The sequence below is a fragment of the Populus euphratica genome, unplaced genomic scaffold (genome assembly GCF_000495115.2).
Source record: "Populus euphratica unplaced genomic scaffold, PopEup_1.0 scaffold128.1, whole genome shotgun sequence".
NCBI lineage: Eukaryota > Viridiplantae > Streptophyta > Magnoliopsida > Malpighiales > Salicaceae > Populus > Populus euphratica.
The window spans coordinates 83,764-106,532 of NW_011500015.1; the positions used below are offsets into that span (position 1 = coordinate 83,764).

At 33.1% G+C, this 22,769-nt stretch overlaps 2 protein-coding genes across 2 annotated transcripts; both read right to left on the reverse strand.

Annotated features, from left to right (window-relative positions):
- Window positions 1-5,953: 5,953 nt before the first annotated feature.
- On the reverse strand, window positions 5,954-7,846 carry LOC105141626 (clathrin coat assembly protein AP180-like). The gene is made up of 2 exons (XM_011048893.1): window positions 6,454-7,846; window positions 5,954-6,276 (listed from the first exon to the last, which is right to left on the reverse strand). The coding sequence occupies exons 1-2, from the start codon at window positions 7,844-7,846 to the stop codon at window positions 5,954-5,956; spliced, it is 1,716 nt and encodes a 571-aa protein (XP_011047195.1).
- A 9,437-nt stretch (window positions 7,847-17,283) lies between these two features.
- On the reverse strand, window positions 17,284-19,727 carry LOC105141629 (O-Glycosyl hydrolases family 17 protein). The gene is made up of 3 exons (XM_011048898.1): window positions 19,488-19,727; window positions 18,090-19,409; window positions 17,284-17,564 (listed from the first exon to the last, which is right to left on the reverse strand). The coding sequence occupies exons 1-3, from the start codon at window positions 19,543-19,545 to the stop codon at window positions 17,530-17,532; spliced, it is 1,413 nt and encodes a 470-aa protein (XP_011047200.1). The 5' UTR covers window positions 19,546-19,727; the 3' UTR covers window positions 17,284-17,529.
- Between the last annotated feature and the right edge of the window lie 3,042 nt (window positions 19,728-22,769).

Here is a 22,769-nt window from a genome sequence, read left to right on the forward strand (position 1 = left end):
TTTTAAATAACCATGTGAGTTCTAAGTTACCATTAAAATCATATCAAGATCCAAATTGATGATATAGATGTTTTTAAAATAATATATATAAATATAGCTTTTTTATGTGCACTCTAATAAAAAGAGTTATATTTACACTGTCCGAAAAATCATATCAACAATTTAACTTTTCTAAATGGTTTTTATTATCGAAAATGGTTAAACTAATTTCCAAACACTAATCTCATGGATACGTGAAATCCCTCCCATTTTCACCATCCACTCATTTGGTGGATGTCATTTTCGCTTATGTTACTTGACATATTAGAAATGAAAGTATAAACTGAATTCTTCTTATTTATTAAGTTAATTGATACAATATTTATAAGCTTACCTTTAGTAAAGTAATAGAATCAATGATAAATAATAAACTTTACAACAAAATGTAACTGCCTGTTATGCTTATTATAACAACTTTAGCATTTAGCGTATTCAACTCATCAATGCAGTTTCTTCTTAGTGTAATGTCTTTATTGTGTCAAGCAGCAGACTTCAGCTTGACTGAACATATTCAATACGCCCCCCTTAAGATGAGATTCATGAACATGTCAAGAAGAATAAATGTTATAAATACTCATCTTAGATAATAAGGGATGAAAATGAGAGGAACCAAGAGCCTTGTTAAAAATGTCAGCTAGTTGATGTTGAGAAGAAACATGAAAAGTGCGAAGAACACGGGATTGAATTTTCTCACAAGCCACATGACAATCAATGTCAATGTATTTGGTACGTTCATGAAAAATAGTATTCGCCGCAATGTGAAGAGCAGCTTTACTATCACAATAAAGGAGAACGGTTTGTAGGGGAATTTACAGGTTATTGACAAGAGTCTGAAGCCACACAACTTCATAGCAGGTGGATGTCATGGCTTTGTACTCAGCCTCAGTAGAAGATCGGGAGACTATGGTTTGTTTCTTAGATTTCTATGAAATTAAAAAACTATCAAGTAAGACACAATAGCCTGTGACTAAGTGTCTAGAATCCAAGCAACCAGCCCAGTCTGATTCATAAAATGCTTTTAGTTGTAAGCTAGAGATGACTGGAAAGAACATTCCCTGAGCTAGAGAGGTTTTAATATAGCGTAGAACTTGAGTGGTTACAACAAGATAAAGAACCTGTGGTTTATCCATAAACTGACTTAAAACCTGAACAACAAAAAAAATGTCAGGTTGACTAATAGTGAAATAGAGTAGTCTGCCAACAAGGCGTCTATAGAAGGTAGGATCAGCTAAGAGTTGTCCAGAATCTTTAGAGAATTTCACATTAAGATCCATAGGAACTTTGGTCGGTTTAGAAGCTAAAAAACCAGTAGTTTCAAGTATGTCCAAGGCATACTTTCGCTGACAAACAGAAATCCCAAGTTCACTGCGAGCTATTTTCAAACCAAAAAAATACTTCTAACTATCCAAGGTCTTTAAGCTTAAATCTTTCATTAAGCATGTGAATGAATATGGAAACTTCAGTTGAATTATCAGTAGCAACAACTATATCATCAATATAGACTAATATAACGATGAATGAATCTACCAAAGATCGAGTAAACAAAGTGTAATTAGCCTTAGACTGCATGGAACCAAACTTAAGCAAGGCAGAAGAAAATTTAGCAAACTATTGCCACGAAGATTGCTTTAAACCATAAAGTGATTTATGTAGCCTGCAAACTTTAGACTCCCCCTTTTTAGCAAATCCAGCAGGTAATGATATATAGACTTTTTCATCTAAATCGCCATGAAAAAAGGCATTATTCACATCCAATTGATGAAGATGCTATTGTTTGATAGTAGCAACTACTAAAAGGGTTCTGACAGTGGTGAGCTCAGCTACAGAAGAAAAGGTATTATAATAGTCAAGTCCCTCACACTGATTATAACCCTTAGCAACTAACCTGGTTTTATACAGCTCCAAAGTCCTATCAAACTCCAGCTTGACTTTATAGACCCATTTGCATCTAATAATGTGCTTAGAAATAGGGAGATCAACAACAGTTCAAGTATTATTCAATTCAATAGCTTTAATTTTAGTATCCATAGCCTTACACCATTCCTTATAACGAACATCTTGAGTGTATGAATTAGGCTTAACAAGAGCAGATACAAAAAGGTTAAAGCATTTTTGAGCAGGAAAGACATAAGTATAAGAAAGGACGGATGAAAGAGTATAAGGAATACCTGAAGCTAAAGAAGAAGGTGCAGGCTCTATAGTGGAGGTTGCAATATGACAATGATAGTCATTCAAATATCCAGGTTTGTGTTTTATCCTAGAAGACCTCCTACATGGTTGAGGAGTGATCTCAGAAGGAGATGTTAGAAGAGGTGCTGGGTTAGAGAGCAAAGAGGGAGAAAGTAAAGCAGAACTTGAAGGTGAAAGATTAGGAGATTAAAAAGAAAAAGAAGCTACAGTCATGGGATCAAGGAAAAAAGCTATTGATTCATGCAAGGGAAGAGGTAAAGGGAGTACAGAATCAGTAGAAGAGATAGGATATTTGAGTGCAAAAGAAAATATAGCTTTAAGGAATATAACATTCCGGAAGACAAAAACAGTGTTTAGATGTAAATCATAGAGTTTGTATCTCTTGATGTGATATGGATAGCCAAGAAATAGCTCTAGGATCAAATTTATGTCTATTTCTAAGGAGAGTAGTTGCATAGCAAAGTCAACCAAAGACTTTCAAATGGGAATAAGATGGACGAGAATGGAAAAAAGCTTCATAAGAAGATTTGTTATGTAAAACAGGAGTAGGAATTCTATTGATTAAATTCACAGCAATAAGAACACAATCTCCCCAAAATGGTAAGAGTAAATGAGATTGAAAACGAAGGGATCGAGCACCATTCAAAATGTGTTGGTGTTTGCATTCAACAATGGAGTTTTGTTGAGGTGTTTTTACATAACTCAGTTGATGGATTACACCCTTAGATGCATAGAATTGACTCATTTGGAATTCAACGCCATTATCTAATCGGAGGGACTTGATTTTGGCATTGAATTGTGTCTCAACCGTAGTAAAAAAAAGATTGAATATGAGTGCTGGTTTAAGATTTATTGTCCAAAAGGTGAATCCATGTAAATTTGTTATGATCATGTACAATGGTTAAAAAATATGAACCACTAATAGACTTACTGGAAAAGGTGCCCCAAAGATCACAGTGAATAAGATCAAAAGGTTGTGCAGAATGTGTAATACTGTGAGGAAAGGATAAACGGTGTTGTTTGGCCAATAAGAAAATGCTGCAAATCTTATTAGATTCATGTAAAACTTAAGGAATTACACAAGAAAGTAATTTCAAGGAAGAATCTGAAAGGTGACCTAATCTGTAATGCCATAGACTATTGTTTACAAAATAAACAAAGAAACTGGCAGGAGCTAGATTAGTGATTTTAGTTTGAGACGTGGAATTAATAGGATTGAAAAACATAGAGTTCCTAGATGAAGCAGAAACTGGAATTTGCAGCAAATGATATAAACCTTCAGCTTCTTTACCCACACCAATTGTTCTCCAACTTGTAAGGGTCTAAACAAAACAGAATTTGAATAAGAAAATGATACAGCATTGTAAGGTTTGAATCAGCTTGCTAACAGATATCAAATTGAAAGAAAAAAAAAGAATACAAAGCACATTATTTAAAATAAAAGAGTCTGAAATCTTAATGGTACCAATGTGAGTAACTGAAGCATGTTGTCCATTAGGTAATCTTACTGTTTTGGAAACAACAAAAGTAATATGTGTGAAGAATGATATGGAACAAATCATATGATTTGTAGCTCCAGTATCAATTATTCAAGGAGCTTTGACAGAATTTATAAGAAGAGTTAAATAAGTAAGCGACAAGGCAGATGCAAAAACAGAATATTTTGGATCTAAATTAGAGAGTTGAGATATATTGAAAAGAGTACATACACTGTTTATATTGATTGAAGTATCACCTTGAGTAAGATTTCTGATTCTTTATTGGTAGATGAAGAAACTTGATTGACAGAAGATTCAAGTTCTGAGATGGATGGTTTGAACATCTCTATGAGTTTCTAACATTGTGCATAAGTAATAGGCAGTTAAGGAGCAATGGTTTCAGAAACTTGATTTACATTATGAGGTGCATTCTTTCCTTTGGTAAACTTGTAACCAGGTGGAAATCCATGAATTTTGTAGCACTTTTCTACAATGTGGCCATGAACACCACAATAAGATCATATAAATCGATCTTTACGGGGATAAAAAGATTTGTTTCCAACAAAACGAGTTGGAGGTACTGTCCTGGTAAGTAATGCAGTGATGTTCTGATTGAAAGAAACGCTTGAATTGGAAATCATATGTTATATCTCCTCTTGAACTATAAGTGAGAAAACTTTGTTAATAAATGGCAATGAATCAATTAGCAAAATTTGTCCTCGAATATGTGAATAACTCTCGTTCAATCCCATGAGGAATTGATAAACATGCTACTGATGATGATAGGATAGAATAGTCTTCAATGCTGTGCTTGTAGGAATTGGTTGATGATTTCCTAACTCTTCCCATAATCCTTTCATAGCAGTAAAATATGCACTAACAGAATTATTTTCCTATGACAGATATGAGATGGACTTCTGGAGCTAAAAAATATGTGGTCCATTGTGTTGAGAGAATATATCCTGAAGATCATTTCATATTTCAGATGCATCATCAATATAGATGATGCTGTTGGCAATCTCTGTTGAAACATAATTTAATAACCACAAGAGAACCATATTGTTACAGCGAGTCCATACCAATCCTTGAGTATCAGATAGATTGGATGGCTTAGGCAAAGTGTTATTAATAAAATTGACTTTGTTCTTGACTGATAAGGCAATCATCATCGTCCTCTTCCATGAATTATAATTTTCATCATTAAGTTGCTTTGAAATGATCATGGCTCCAGGATTGTCACCATGATGTAGAAAGAAAGGATTGAAAGGATCTATTTTTGAGGTAGCTTTAGCCATTGCCAGAAAATAAAGAGAAAGTAAACTAGAAAGAGAATGAAGAAGATGAAGAAACTTGAAGATGCGAAAATAAAATTAAGAAAAAATACTCTATATCGTATTGGAAATGAAAGGATAAACTTTATTGATTAAGTTAATTGATACAGTATTTATAACCTTGCCTTTAGTATAGTAATAGAATCAGTTATAAATAACAAACTTTACAATAGAATATAACTGCCTGCTATGCTTATTATAACAACTTCAGCATTCAACATATTCAACTATGCTTATTATAACAACTTCAGCATTCAACATATTCAACTTCTCAGTGTAATGTCTTCATTGTGTCAAGCAGCAGACTTCAGCTTGACTGAACATATTCAATACGACGTGATCGTTGGTAGAGAGAAGTGAGAATATGATGATTGAGCTTTGGATTCCTAATCTGAATCTTCAATGGTTGCATGCCTTTATTTCAACTTGCATGATCATCGAGCTGTAGTTTAAGGCTTTTGTAGTATAAACGCAGACGAAAAGGCATAGAAAAAGGAAATGGAGAGAGCAGGAAGAGAGGAACGTGCTAATCTGGTCATGTCAACGCAGGAAGTTTAGGAAAATATCAAAATGGAGAGCATGCGGATGCCAAGAATTGTACCATCACGACTGATTGAAAAGGAAAAAGAAAAGAAAAGGAAAAGGAAAAAAAGGGTTATATAGAATTAACATCGGGCTGAAGGTACATTGTTTTGGTATTTCCTATTTATACTGAACTCAAAAGCGAAAGCTAAAGAAGGTAAGAAACAAAGGATGAACATGATATTTGCCCCTTTTTAAATTATTTACATGATCACGCTATAAATTCTCTTAACTATTTTGCATTTGTGCTTGGTTTTTGCCAAAAAAGCTCTAGTTAACTTCGCGTACTCACATGGTCGAAGTTTACGGCAATTAATATTCCATGCCTTCGTATCAAATATATGACATTTTCTTCGCTATAATCCTGTCCTGCTGCTGCAGCCACAATTGCTGTTGTTGCAACATAATTTGTTGATCCATGGAACCATTGGGTTTATGTCCAGCAGCCATTTTAGCAAGGCATGATGCAAACGGATCGTCTTCGTTGTGCAATCCTGCCGCTGTATCAGATTTCTGCACGCTGAAGGTTGGGGTAGCCTGAAATGTAGGGGCCATTGAAAGCATATCATTCACAGGACATACTGCTTGGCTGTCTGTGGGAGCAACAATTGCTGGTATTTCAGTTGTATCTTGAAGAAATGGATTGTATTGGTGATCTGGAAGTGAAGCTTGATCGAAGATATTGTTGGCAATCGGAGGCTCTAATTCACTAGCTACATGAGCTGAATCTTGATCAAAGAAATTGCTCGCGGTGTTGGGCACAAATCCAACGGTCAAATCTGGCGATGCTTGCATTGACTGGCTTGCTGTCTCTGCTAGGACAGCCTCCCAACCATCACTTTGATCGGTGCTAGAGTCCAATGTCGAGGCTGAGGTTCGTTGTGTTTGTTCTTGCTCTTGTTGTTGGTCTTCTGGTGGCCAGCCATCCAAAGATACAAGATCTAAAATACTATTTGCCCCACTTAACGTTCCCTGATCAATGGTGAATGAATGAATCGAGTTAGAATCAGCAGTACAAAGGATGTCTTCAGAATGAGATCGTTTCTCAAACAGCTCCAAATAACGATCCATAGATGTCATAGGTGGGCTTGATCCCATGTCCGTTACGCTCATGAGATCCTCCAGTGAGGTACATTGTGAGCCAAATTCAGATCCTCTCTTTGAAAATCTCTCATTTGGTTCTGAAGATTCGTCACACCTGCCATAACTATCAATGCTTGGAGAAGCATCGTCATTTGATGGTGCTGGAAGGAGCAAATGTACTGGTGATCTACCATTTGTAGGGATAGAAGATTGATCTCTTAAGAATTCTTGTAATGTTTCTATAAGATCTTCTGATATCTTCTGCACACATGGGTACTCAGAAGTTCGTCCGACCGCAAGGCTTTTACACAAATCATAAAAGGAGCAGAGCTCTTCAAATTGTTTTGAGGCCTTGACACAAGTTTGGAAGGCAGTAACACAATAATGAGGCTGTAACTGAAAGAAACTATCTAGAAGAAGCGAAAGTCCATCAGAAATATCACGATAGAGATCAAAACTCTCTTGTACAATGGCATACAAAGAAACTTGCACCAATCTGTTTGTCTTGGCTGCACCCGCTGGTCTTGTTGCAACTGCTCTATCAAGCAATTTTTGCCAGTAAGAGAGTTTATCCAGCAACATTGCCGGTTTCATTTCAGAAACTGAATCGTTGGCACGTCTGCTTCTTGCATGGCTATTTTCCCGTTCCCGGTTAGTGAATCTTCTTTGAAGTTTTCCGGTGAGAAAGCAACCCAACCGCTCGTCAAGATATAAAGCAAATGTCCTTACAAAGGCAGTGTAATCCCATGGTTTTGATTTGGAGTCATCTCGAAAGTTGGAGATGTTGAGAACTTTTGCCCCACGCTTCATTGCAGTAAGAACCTCTTTAGGGAAGTAGGGATCACCGTCTTGGAAAATTCGGAGAACAAGCATGAGAGACTTAAGAGCAACGATCCAATTTCGTGTCTTGCCGATTCTTTTGGCAATAGCTTGAGCAGAGGAGGCTGCATAAATTTTGTTGGCGGAGATCAGGTTGAGCACTTCGTTAACATAACGTTCATCAATGGGGACGTCATCATGTCTGGTGGCCTTGAGAATTACAACTTCAAGGTTTGATGCATTATTGGCGTTAGAAACCTTGGCAAGGCTAATGCTGGTTTTGTCTTTCACAGCACCGATAGCCTTCCTTAATTTGCTGGGCATGATGTTAAACCACAAATCTTCTTCCAGTATAAATCTTAATCTGTTTCACTTTTCACTTTCTATTTCCTCGAGTAATTAAAATTCTCTCTTCTTTATGACTTTCTTGAATGGGGTTCTTCAACATGGAAGGAGATTTTGGTTTCAAGGATACTAGGCGTAAATTCTTCCAAATTTTTGATGGTGGAGGCAAGAGTCAAATGTAAATGCCTCTCATTACCGAGCTGTGGCCTTCGCTAATCTCGTAATTTTCGTTGGCCGAGCGCTAAACCAGCTTGCTATTCTAGACATTGCTGACTTTAATCTCGTACTCCATGCATAGTACTATTACGGAATACCGTATATTTTTTGTTAAAACATGTCTTATTAGGTCATAGGGCTATCCTTCTTTCTTCTTCCTCTTCTTCATCCCCTATTTTTCATTATGGCAGTTTTTACAAAAAAAAAAAAAAACCACCCCTCTCAGGCCTGTCTTGGATTGTTTCTAGTTCAACATTGAAAAATAACGAAACATCAACGGAATAATATATTTTCATTGAAAGTACAATTATCTATAATGGACAGAAAAATATTATTAAAAAATATATCACTAAATATTTTTATATTATTGATTTTTATGTTGGTGATATAATCATTAATAGATTTTTCAACATAATTATAACGCCAAACCAAAAAAATTAATGATAATAGTCTTAAATCCATTGATAATTATAACATATTAATCAAATCATTACATTTTTATATATTTTGCCAAAGGAATAAATTAATAGTAAATCCATCAATTATTATATGTATATTACCGAGAAAATTAAGCCGTAAGAAAATTATATTTATATGTATGTTACATATAGAATGAACCAATGATAATTATGTCAATATTATATGTAGTTATTTACAAAAATAAAACACATAACATAATTAAAAAAATTAAAACAAAATTATATTAAAATAAAAAAACCAAATTTGTATAATTAATTTTAAAATATATTATTTAATACAATTTATCTATCTAAAGAATAAAAGTTAAAGAAGAAGATGGAGGAGGATCTTCATTGAAACGAGAAGTAGGAAGAGTTATATATGCAACTCAAGAGTTGCATGGCACATTTGTAACTCCAAACAAATTAAAACCCTAGCCTCATTTCCCTTCCCTCTTTTTTTTTATTTCTCTTATCTCCTTTCATTATGCCCTTCTCCACTCCTACCCCCACCTTAACCCACTCATCTCTCTTTCTCCAACCACAAAACCACCAGGTAGCAACCACGACAATATAAGACTCTCATTTTATACCTGCATGTTTCTCTTCCATTCTTGATCGCCACCAACCATATTCAGCACTTAGAGGTATATTAAACACTTCATCTCCATCAATTTCATAGTATATTTGTGCTAATTATTGATTTTATTATTTTAGAATTTAGGATTTTATTTTTTAAGAAAAAGATAGGATTTTTATAAATTAGATTTAAAATATGTTAATTATCAATAAAATATTAATTTGAGTTGTAAATTTTGTTATTTATAAATAAAATTGATGATTTTGGGTAGTTGTCAATGATGAATTAGAGCTAGGGTTAAGGCTTTTTATGTTAAATTAAGCATTTTATCGAATTAGGAATAAACTATGGTAATTAGCTACAAAACACATAAACTATGGTAATTAGCTACAGAACACATCAATTAAGTTGATAATTTTTTTTATTCATAGAAAAAATTGATAAATTTAGGTTTTTGTCGATTATGTTATATTTTAGGGTTTCATTGAATAAAATTTTATTAAAATTATATATCTTGATTAATTTATGATATTGATAAATTGGACTTGAATTTTGTTATGTTGTTTATTAGAATGTCTCATAGTATTGGAATACCATGCATATATATAGTGATACTATTGTCAAATATGAAAAACAATATAAGTATGAGTGTTCATGTTACTATATATAGGTATTGTAAACATCACATCTCATCTTATAAAGCATGGGTAGCTAAGAAGAAAATACTAGAGCGATTGTTTAGTATGCATGAAAAGTCCTTTCAAATACTGTCTAGAATGTTATTAGATCTTGAAGAATCAAATTTGAGTATAGTTATTGATTAGGATCATAAAATAGTTTATAGCAATAAAACAATCTTCAAAAGAGTATTTTAGTTATTTATTGCTTCAAATGATGAGTTTCATTACTATCATCTTATGATTGGTATTGACAACATTTGCTTTGCAAGGTTAAGTTGTTAATTTTAATTGCTTATGATATAAATAATAGGATTTATTAATTATATGTTTGCTATTGTTGAAGAACTTATGAATGATAATTAGAGATGATTTTTAGATTTGCTTCATTAGTATATAACTAAAATGCATTAGGTTTGTATTTTATCATAGACATGTGGTGATTAATAATTTCATGACATAAATATTTTTTGAGCTAGTTAAGTATTATCATTATTATTTGTAATATTTTGTTAGTAACTTTAACACTAGGTTAAAAATGTTGCCTTGGAAATTATGTTGCATAGGATAAGTTGATAGCATTCAAAATAGAAGTTTTTAATAATTTATATGATTATTTGATTGAGATGGATGATATAACCAGATAACGGCTAGAAATTGAATCTAAAAAAAATTGACACTCTTATATGATTTTGGTGGTTATTGTTATGATAACATGACCATCAATTTGTTAAAGATTTTTAATAATATAATGAAAAATATTCATGGCTTACTGTTAACAACTATAGTGTAGTTGACCTTTTTAGGTATAATAAATATTTTATTAAGCAAAGAGACAAAGTGAAAGAATTTTTAAGTTACAAGGTATTCTGGCCTCTAATTATTCTTATTGAATTACTTATGGATGTGACAATATCTAGAACACATATGACAAGTGTAATTAATCTTGCAAAAATTTTATTTCAAGTTAAGACACCCTCAATAATTGGTGTTTAAGAAGAAGTATGGGAAATAGTTGACATTGATAATGGAAGTTGCACTTGTGGTAAATAGCAATATTATCATTGACCATACTCACGTCATATTGCATCTTGTACTTTGTAAAATATTGACCATTATAATTTGTTGATCCTTTTTCTCTAACAAGTAGTATAAAAATTACATGCAAAAAAAAAATATTAATTTTATGACTTATCATGTCAAATGATATGAGACTAAAAATTTCATTTTAAATCCCACTTACATCCACAAATTTTACAAGGACAAGATGGAAGCAAAGTAGCCTTATAGGGAATGTGTTACAATTTTATTTATTTATTGTTACTTAGGAGTCCATTTTTTTAGTTTGGAATTGTTTTCTAATATATTTATTCCATATATAGATAGGTTATATGGATATCATGCTCCAAGGGTTTGAAATTTACAGCTTCACTGATATGCTAGTAGGGAGAAGATTTAAGATTAGCACAAGTTTCGTTGCACTGCTTTGATATTGTTGAGATATATTACCCTGATTAGATAATGTGGCAATTTGGATTGTCTCAGCACATCCTGGATTATGTTGAAGCTGGTGACAAGTTGTAAAATATCAATCATTAAGGTAAGCAAGAAAAAAATTGATCGATGATTCATACAACTTACCTGGATCTTTAGCATGCCATGAGAGATTGGATATTTTTTAAGCAATACTCGATAATTGATATAGACAACTACAAGAGATGGTATTTGCCTATAATGCATCAGTTTACTACACCTACATGGTCGTGCCTTCCCGAGACGTAAATATAATATGATGCATTACAAGTGTCGTCATCCAAGACAAAATCGATTGGTATGCTATATTTATTTATTTTTTACATAGCATTTATTAAATATCTTGTTCATGTTATTGTTGTTAATGAATGCTATTTTTTTATGTTTTTATTCGATGCATTATTTAACATGGGATGCTGGGAGAATAATAGTCGCACTTCATAAAGGAGTCAATAAGATGGTATCATAATTAACATTACGCTTAATTTATATCATGGTAATCTTGAGCAAGTTGAGGAGGTTAAGTATCTCTAAATAGCATTGGCAGGTATTAAGGTTGCTTTTCATGAACGAGAACATGTATTTAGGAAGGCAAGTCCATCCATGAGCACTCCAAGCTCATCTATAATTTATAGTGATTTTGATGTTGATCTCTTCATAAGTGCTATAGGCATGTTTTCGAGTTAGAGAGGTGTAGACTTATCCATACGCGTTACAAGCCTTTCCGTGAGTTTGAGAAATTTTTAGATATGATTGTATTATATATTTTATTATTACAAAAATTATAAATTTAATTTAAATTTAATAAAATATTATATGAATCATCATTATGTTTCATTATGAATAGTTAATTGTAATGAATTATAAATTGAGCACCTTACAAGCATAGTTATGCTACACCTATATAGTTATGCTTTCCCGAGACGTACATATAATGAATTTTAATATATCAATTTACTACACCTACATAGTTATGCTTTCCCGAGACATACATGTAATATAATGCATTACAAGTGTTGTCATCCGAGACAAAATCGATTAGTATGCAATATTTTTTCTTACATAGCATTTATTAAATATCTTGTTCATGTTATTGTTGTTAATGAATACTATTTTTTTATGTTTTTATTAGATGTATTATTTAATATAGGATGCTGGGAGAGTAGTAGTTGCATTTTATAAAGGAGTCGATAAGATGATATCACGACTAACATTACACTCAATTTATATCATGATGAACTTGAAAAAGTTGAGAAGGTTAAGCATCTTAAAGCAGCCTTAGTAGGTGTTAAGGTTGCTTTTCATGAACGAGGACATGTATTTAGGAAGGAAGGTTCATCCACGAGCACTCCAAACTCATCTATAATTTATGGTAATTTTGATATTAACCTCTTCACAAATGCTATAGGTCTATCCTTGATTTGGACGAGTTAGGGTGGTGCAGACTTGTCCATGAGCATGACAAGTCTTTTCGTGAGCTAAAAAGCTTTTTAAATATAGTTATATTATATGTTTTAATGTTACAAAAATTACAAATTTAGTTTAAATTTAATAAAATATTATGTGAATTTTTATTATATTAATTATGAATTGTTAATTGTTAATTTTAATGAATTGTAAATTGAGGAGTGTGCTGATTTTTTATTTGGGTTGAGTGTTGAATTGTAAAATTTGTTTTCTACTCAAAATTGTGAATTGTTGTTTGTATTAATTTTTTTTTTTTTGGTAAAAGAGAGTTGAGAGGCCGGAAAAACTATTAAGGAGATATTTTTTTGGTTGAGTTGCATGTGATGCATCCAACTATTATTAATATTTTTTTTGTAATTTTTTTAAACTGTGCTAAATAAAAGGAAAAAAACAAAAGGCACTCCTGTAAACAAGCCTGCAACAAGTACAATATAGCACCAGAAGCTGGGCTGGATAGTAGCAAGGAAAAAAAAACAAAAGGCACTCCTGTAAACAAGCCTGCAACAAGTACAATATAGCACCAGAAGCTGGGCTGGATAGTAGCAGATGATAGTAAACATATCGTTTGTCCGATTGATGTCGGCATTTGCCTGAATCCACGAAGAAATCGAGATCTGAGCGGAGAGCCCTACCACACTGGAAATTGCGAAATAACCACGGTATGAAGACATGTCTTTATACAACAGGTCAGCATGCAAAACCCAAAAGACAAAGGCTGCTCCTATTTATAAAGCCCAGGAGCTAGTAGGTTTCTAAATGAACTATATATATATATATAAGTACATCTATTATATTTAATATAAGAGAATATATTTATATAAATGTTGATATTAGATTTTAAATTTAAAAAACTAATAAAAATCGAACTTACAAATTTAATACAGAATGCGGTATAGATAATTTTACAAAAAAAATTAAAATTTTTTTTAATATTAACATAAAAAATCATATAAAACTTAAAAAAAACATTAAATTAATATTTTTATGCTCTTAATGTATTTTACAAAATACTTTTGAATACAACAAAAACTGTAATATCTAATAGTGACTAAATGGAGCACCTTACGAGCTCTCTATACTTGTTTGGAAATCACCTAATTAGTTGTGTTAGTTAGGGATGGCAATGGTTTCCAATGGGTTAGATTTCTTGATATTTTTACTGTTATTATTATTTATTGGGTAAAAAATTAGATAATGTAAATTATACATCAAGTTTCAAGCATGTAAAAACTACATATTATCTATTATTATTTATTAATTAATAAAGAATAAGATAATAGATAATAGATACTTGAAGTATATATAAGTATATTAAATAATAAAATAATAAATATTATTCTTATGTACATGTTTTATTTCAAAATTAAGATATGTGCATATATCATATTATATTAAAAAATCTAAATATTTTATTAATATATTTATATAATATAAGCATATATTTCAGGTTAGGTTATGCCAAGTTTCAAGTAGTGTTTAATGTTATTTATACCCATTAGATCCAAGAAATGCATAATTTTAGTTATAGTTGTGGAATTTAAATATTTAATAATACTTTAAAAATTAATATCATATACTTTCATAGATTATTTTTAAAAAATATAATTTATAATTTTTATAAATAATAATTATAGCTAAATGAAACTGTTTTTGCACTTCTTTATGTGCTGTATATTTGGGATTGGGGTCCAAATAGATATTAGTTAAATTTTAATTTTTTAAAAAAATTAATTTTATATATTTTTAAACTATTTTAATATACTAGTATTAAAAATAAATTTTTAAATATGAATAAAAAAAACACATTAAAAAACTTCATCTAATGCAATCCCAAACTCTCCGATAATGCCTCGGCATTTCATCTACACAAATGACAATACTCGGAAATAATTCTCCATTGGTAGTGGAAGCCATGATACAGCATGTGACCAAGCAGTAACAGGGGCAAGAAAGAGGCAAGGAGAATCTCTGCTGCTAGCTGTATCATGCTTGCTGACGTGGGAAACAAAGGCCGACATACCAGGTGGTCCACCTCATGCTGACACGGTTACCCCTTATTTTGTTGGCCTCTACTTTTTCGATTATAAAAACTTTTTAATTCTTTCAATATTCCAAAATCGTTTAAAACATTTTGCTATCTTTTTTATTTATTTCTACTCCCTTCCAAAATGTTTTAAACAATTTATATTTAAATTTACCGGTGCTGGCAGTAAAATTAGATTGTCGGCATTCTAAACAATTTAGGGCCAAACTTTTATTCGAAACTAAAATGTATTGAAAAAAATTATTTACACATTATTAATAAGTGTATTTGATATCAATTTAAAAATAAAATCCATTCACATTTTCAGGTTAAAAATAAAAATAAAATTATTTTATCCATGCATAATTATAGATTTATTGAATATTTTGTTAGCATATTATTCCTTAAAACATGTTTATTTAACTTTAATATCTAGTTATATAATAAAATATGACTTATTATTATCATCGTGATTAGAGTAATTATATACTTTGTATCCAGACTTTAAAAGTTATACATTAATATGCATGAATATTTTTATTTAAAATTTAATGTCTATTCATGAAAAGAAAGATGACTCAATATTAATGTGGTTAGAGTAGTCATTGTTCTTTAACTTTGAATATGAGTGCAATACATATTTGTGATCAAAATAATTGATTTTAATTATTTAAGTTTGTGAATGATTTATAAATATATTTTTGGAATTTTAAATCTTTGAACTACTAATAATTTGGTATAATAAATGAATTTATTATAAGATTTATGTATTAGTATTTTGTAACATGCTTGTTTAAGTTAAGAAAATGAATTGTTATTTATCAAACGGGTGACACTCACCTCCAATTTATTTTAAAAAACAGAAACAAACCGGATTAAAAGCAAAATAATTTTCCGTTGACAAACCTTCAAGAAATGGTAAAATTCACTGAACAAACGAAAAGTGAGGGTGTGTTTATACTGAATCAGGATCCAATGTAACCACTGTGTTTTAATCTTATCCGAATATCCAAGCAGGACCTACCATTTACTTTTCACTGTTTATCCATCTATGGAATGGGAATTGGGAAGACTCTGTTGGTCGCGTCAGAAGTTGTGCCTGGAAAGTTAATTTTGAGCTCTTGGCGATAACTGATGTGCAGGTTAAATTTTAAGGAGCTGGATTGGTGATTAAATAGAGGTTTTTTATTTTCTTTTTATTTTTTTAAAATTGAAATTAATATTCAGGAAAATTTATTAAGTGTTTTCAAATATATAAAATCAATGTGAAGAATGTGACTTTATAGTTGTTTAAAAATATGGTTCACGAATATTTTTATGGCTGTAAAAGAGTGTTTTTTATTTGTAAATATATAAATAATATTATTCTAATTTTTTAAAAATTATTTTTGATATTAATCTATTAAAATTATCTAAAAACATAAAAAATATTAATTTAAAACAAATAAAAAAATTAAATCATTTTAAAAATATTTTTTAAAGGCAAAACACTCATAAAAATAAAAATTTATCAATTGAGTCCAGTACACATGTGAACAACATATGTTTAGCTGTTTGTGCCCCAAACAAAACCCACATGAACAACATATGTTTAGCTGTTCGTGCCCCAAACAAAACTGAAACGAGACCCACATGCTAACATCCATTTTACTGCGTCTTTTTATTAGACTAACCAAGAACGTCTTCACACTGTCAACACAAATAAAGTGGATTTTGATCGAATTATTTGCGCAAAACAGGGTGTTTGTGAGTACAGTAATTTCATTTTTTATTGGATTTCCATGGAACCATCTCATAAAGCAATGATTTTCATAATGATGGACGCAGGACTCGATGGACAGCAACATCCTCAATATGCACGGTGGTGGAGTCATAATCTTTTGTTTCTCTTCCGAAACAAGGGATTCCACGCACGGTTATTTTCAATTATGCAGTTCACTCGTGAATCAATGATCGCTTGGCCGCATCGAAGACCACACACTGTCACAAGCCGCTCGCTGTTACATAACTTGAGACAAATGCAAGAGGACCATCTGCATGTCTTCTTGCATCACAACAGACATCTGTTCTTCAAAATTCTTGATTTTATTTTTTTAATTCCATATTTTTAATGTATTTTTCATTGCCGTTTGAGACCAATGCAAGAGGACCATCTGCATGTCTTCTTGCATCACAACAGACATCTGTTCTTCAAAATTCTTGATTTTATTTTAATAATTCCATATTTTTAATGTATTTTTCATTGCCGTTTGAGACATATGCAATAGGACCATCTGCATGTCTTCTTGCATCACAACAGACATCTGTTCTTCAAAATTCTTGATTTTATTTTAATAATTCCATATTTTTAATGTATTTTTCATTGCCGTGCTCTAGTGGTGGTGTTCAAGCTGGTAGCTGGTACGATAGATTATCTTTCCCTTTCATGGAGGGAAGAAGAGAGTTAAAAAGCAAACCATGGATGAGATTGTCAAATGAACAGTAAGCATATGATGAAAAAGTGGGTAGGAACATGATGGCCTATAATTACAGACAACCCACCTTGTCAAACTAATTGTCTAACAACTCCCAACTACTCCAAAATTACAATAAGCAGCTACAAATTACTATAAAAAAAAAAAAAAAAAAATGCTGTGTCTGAGTCCCTTGATTTCACCTAGTCTTGAGTGGGAAGCCAACCCCCTCTTCCCTTGTGGGCATTTTTATATTCAATATCCCGTTGGAAACTCGCACTCTCCAAACTCTGCAAAGACGAAAACATCCTCCATATTAGTATACAGTATAGTAGAGCAAAGGTCACAATTTTATACGCTCAGAACTCGAATGGCATAAGGTCACCTCTCCTCTAGACAAATTTTACCGTCAATAGCCTATTAATTACCCTGGTTGATGGAAAAAAGACCACTTAATGCCGCCTCGGTAACAAACACCGACCCTCCACGGTTAAAAACAAAGCTTCAATTATTGACTAAAGATTTACTCAGGTCAGAAATGGGGTCCATGGTCTATCTCAGTCACGTGGTTTCTCTTTTTTTTTGCCCTCTCTCTGACCTGGCTAGCACCAATAGTCCATCCTTTGTGGACCAGCACTACATTAACTTACACACGACCCCAGCAGACCCTACCCCCTCACCTCCCCTCCCCACGCTGGAGCATGTTGGAGCGTGTTATCAAGTTTGGGCACAAAATTAGGCCTATCATATGCGCAAGTTAGCAAGCAATAACGAAAATAAGCAAAATCTAGAAGAGAAGAGGCTAAAATACGCACTGGGTTCTTGGGTGACAACAAACGCTGCGCCTCCGAAATAACAGTCCCCCATCCCACGTCCTTTCTTCTGATAATAACTGTTGAAAGCAAACGACGAGTGGGCCACCAGAGTGTTAGGATTGTAACACGTTGCTTCAGGCTGGATCGGACGGCAATCAGCACCTCCCTCACCACAAGCAAAGTCCAGGGCCGCCTGCAGCTTTTCTTTTCCCGCATCAGGATTCGCGACGCACCACGTGTTCCCTGTAGTGCTCTTGGAAACACCTCCACGAACAGGAGCAGAAACCGGTTGACCGCCGGAGACCGGAGAACGGCTAGGGGCCTTGTAATTCTTGAGCCCCTCCACAGTAAATGGGATATCATACACCTTCTGCTGGTCGGGGTAAAAAAGCCCATAATTTCTCTCCGATGTGGGCCCATCCTTCTCGTTTTCGTTGAAGAGAGCGAAGAGATATACGGTTAGATCTGCGTGTGGTTTTAAAGGTGTCCCACCACCAGTGAGAATCCTACGGACGAGATTGCCGTTGTAAGTAGCTGCATTTTCCACGCTAGCACCAACCTCATTCTCGTCGCCTTTGGAGGGCCACCCTGTCTCGGTGACAACCATTTTGACGTCGTCATACTTCAAAGCGGACAAAGCTGCAAAAACGGCGTCGATTTGGGCATCAAAGAGATTAAAGTATTTTAACCCGTTACCCGAATCCACAACACCCGGGTTTTCTCTAAACAAAGCGTAATCTAATGAAATGACATCAGAGTTGGACTCGTAGGCGAAAAACGGGTAGGCATTGACCATGAGGTAGGACCCAGTTTGACGGAGGAAATCCAACATGGGCTTGAAAACTGGTTGGATCAATTCTGGTCGGAATGATCCGGCAGAAGATGGGTAAGAGGATTGAAGAGCACTTAAAGCTATAGGAGAAGAGACTTTAATGGAAGAGTGGAGGTTAAAGTTGACCAAAGCTTGATGAATATTTTTCATGGCTGGAATGAGGAACTTGGTGGTGTTATGAGGGTCAACGAAAACTTCATTACCAACGGCAATGGCTTCGATTTGAGTAGAAGGGTGGTAAGCAACGATGTTTTTCTGTACCCAAGAGCGGGCAAAGTTAGGGTACTTAGCAGCAGAGTAGAGAAGTTGATTTGGTAAATCGACGGTAACTTTTATACCGGAACCAGACAGGGCTTTGAGCACAGCAGGGTCAGTGTCGTAAACCTTGACAAGCTCTAAACCTTGAGATTTAACGAGATTCACCACTTTGACAGCTGATGGCAAGTTGTTTGCTATTCTTCCATAGTTCACCCCGACTGATCCCGCATCTGCAAAACCAACAGCACATTGTCAAAAAAAAAGAACGACGAAACCAGCAAAATAGACACAGCATTAGTTACTCATACCTGCAAACGCAACAATGCAAACAAGTAAGAGAAAGCAGGGGAGGAAGTTAGCATCCATGCTCTTATTCTTAGGGAAGCAGAGCAAGCAAGAGAGAGTGAGTGTTGTAATAGAAATGGTACGTTGAGGAATTAGAGGGTTTGAAGGTGGAGTATAAAAAGAGAAGGAGAAGAGGGCGGGTGCGTTGAGCAGACCTAGATGGTGGGGTGGGTCCCAATTGACAAGAACAAGAGGCAGAGAATCGAGAGAGAGAGGAGGGAGAGAGAGGCAGGGGGGGGGCCAGAGAATCGAGAGAGAGAGGAGGGAGAGAGAGGCAGCCGCTGCACGCACCACGATCCAGGCTACACTACTGACTACACTACCCACGTGGCCCCACAACTCACGTGGGCCCACACAAAAACTCGACCGTTCTATTATCAACAGAAAAGCTAAAGAAAATAAAAAGATCGTGTCCGTTTAAGGCGGCTAAGGTTCATCGTTCACGATGAGGTCTTGACAAGAGGGTGAGGCTCATTGATGATGGTGGTGCCGTGCTGCACTGGAAGAGGGAACTCAAAAGGTACTGCTATGTTTTTTTTTTTGGTATAAAAAGATACTGCTATGTTTCTTTGCTTTTATGAACGTTGGGTTTGGGGGAAAAACAAAGCTGTGATTAACGGGAAAATCAAAAGAAATATGGTCAATAATAATGATGTAAACAGGAAATTGAGTAGGTCCGGTAATCAAAATTAAGTCAAATCCAAACAGTACTAAACAACGTTCGGTTTCTTCCTGCGGCCAGGTTAATTTTTTTTTATAGTGTAAATAACGATATTAAAACGCTGTTATTATATTTTAAAGAGTAAAAAAAATCAATGATAAAGAGAACTACAAAACATAATTGTCAAACTCTACAATTCAAACTTTAAAAGAATAGAATAAAAAAATATATATTAAAAAATAAAAAATTAGTAAAATTGTCAAACTACTAAATAATATTATGCAGAAAGAATAATCCAATAAAAATAAAAATATAAAAAAATAAAATTTAATTTTAAAAAGAATAAAATTTCATAAAATAAAATTTAAAGAAAAAAAGTAATTTTAAAAAGAACTTGAACTACCCGAATAAACCTCTTACCTAAACTATGAGATAGGGATAATCTAATTAAAAAGAAAATTGAATAAAATAACAAAGTTTATTTTTTAAAACAAATAACTTCAAATGATATAAATGGAAAAGAAAACAACATTAACCCGTTTAACTTTTTAAACTCGTAACCTTATATAATTACTAAATTGGAAGTACTACATTTGAAAAGTAACTATTTAAAAACATTGCTTGACCCAATGAATTGCCCGTGTCCCAAGTGACCCTTAGTTTAGACCGACCCAAGATTTTAAAAAAATAAAAAAGAATTGAACTAGTATAAAAATTGAAGAAGGAAGATTCAAAACCTTTTTACTAGGAATTCCAATGAGCCTTTATAGCTCATCCTCTCTTTTGTAAAAAACAATTCTCTCTAAGTTGATTAGGAAGAAGATATCCCTTACTTTATTAAAGGGAGAATATCTTTATATGCTTGAGCTTAGCGTTTGGTTGAGCTTTAAAGAGATAAATATGATAGATCACCAGATCCATATATGATTAGGTTCAGCACTTAGTTGTGCCCATATGAGCTAGGTGTGGCAGATTATCAGACCCATTAATGTCTGGGTTTAGTAAGAGTTGGGATATATATCGACTGAGCACTAATAGATCACCAAACCTATACATGATTAGGCTCAAACGTTTGGCTGAGCCTATGAGAGCTGGATTTAGCAGATCGCTAGACCCATATATATAGAGACTTAGCACTTGGTTGAACCCAAAGATATTGGGCTATCACCTAGTTTCTGGTTTCTCTAAATGAGAATACGAACTAAAAATAAAATATATTGATACATTAGTAGCCCCCAAGTCTTTGTGTATCTATTATGCAAATATTGATAAGGTTATTAATAGTAAATAATAGCCCTTTTTACTTTCTTTATAAGATTTTTCTGTCCCATAAAGGATTTTTGAGATTCCTCATAACTAGATGACTCATTTCTATTTTAAAAAGGTGTCTTTTGGGAAGCAAAATAACAGCATGTATTTAATACAGTAATTGAGTGGATTTTTAAAGATTTTAAATTGCATGAAAAAACACTTATCTAACTATAAAGTAGAAAGATGTTCCTTTATAACACTAGTTGTTCTTGTATTTGTCTTTTCTTTTACTTTTTGTAATTTTTAAAAAACCATTATGTTAAAGATCCTGAATTATTTTAGTTCTAATATAAGAGGACAAACTTATTAATAAAGTATTCTTCATCATCAACTTCTTTCCTTCCCTGTTTTATACCAAAATACAGGAAAAAAAAGTCAAAATTGTTTCTAACCTGATACTACCCTTGAAAAGGAGTTTAGGTTCCAACTTGAGGTTAAAAGAAGTGACAATGGGTAAGGGTCTATCAAATGAGGCCATATAACTAGAAGAAGTTACACCTCGGTATCGATATCTAGCTTAGGAAAAATAGCTCTCCTCATTAAAGTTCTTTTCCTGTTAGTGTCTTCCAAATTTGTTATCATTTGGTTGTTGGCACTAATTATGGCAATGATATGCGTTGATTTTTTTAACCTTTGCTTACATACCTATATGAGCCATAAAAAGAATTCTATGTGGAAAGCTTATACATGTCAAAAAATAAAGGTGAAGATGGCTAATACTGAGGTACAATAGGCCAATCAACCTTATAAGTAGAATACAACAAATCTGAAGTTGTTCTTATTACTGAAAAGTTCTCCTCTAATGTAAACATATAATTAGACGTGAAGAAAACATATGATTTTGTTGGCCTCAACTTCGACATAGTATGAAATCAATAAAATGGCTAAAAGATATTATTTAATTGTTTTGCAGAGTATACTATTTACTTATTATTTTTTCACTTTGTTGCCAAATTGATTAATGACTTGTTTTTCTTATGTGCAGGGCTAACAACAGAAAAAGATAGAGAAAATTCAGCAAGGTTTGCAGAAGAGAGTTCACCAAAGAAGTCTTCATCCTTATTGTGGTTGAAGGTATGGTAGGTAAAGTGATGAAGAATTACACTATCATTGTTGATAAACTTTTAGTTCCTAAGAAAACAATAATGGGAGTTAGAATTCCCATAAAAAATGAAGTTAAAGGTAGTTGTACTCCCTCAATCAAGGGTCAAATAGATTTCATTCCCTCTTAAGTGATCACAAGTGTTATAGTCCACTTTAAGAGATTACGGGT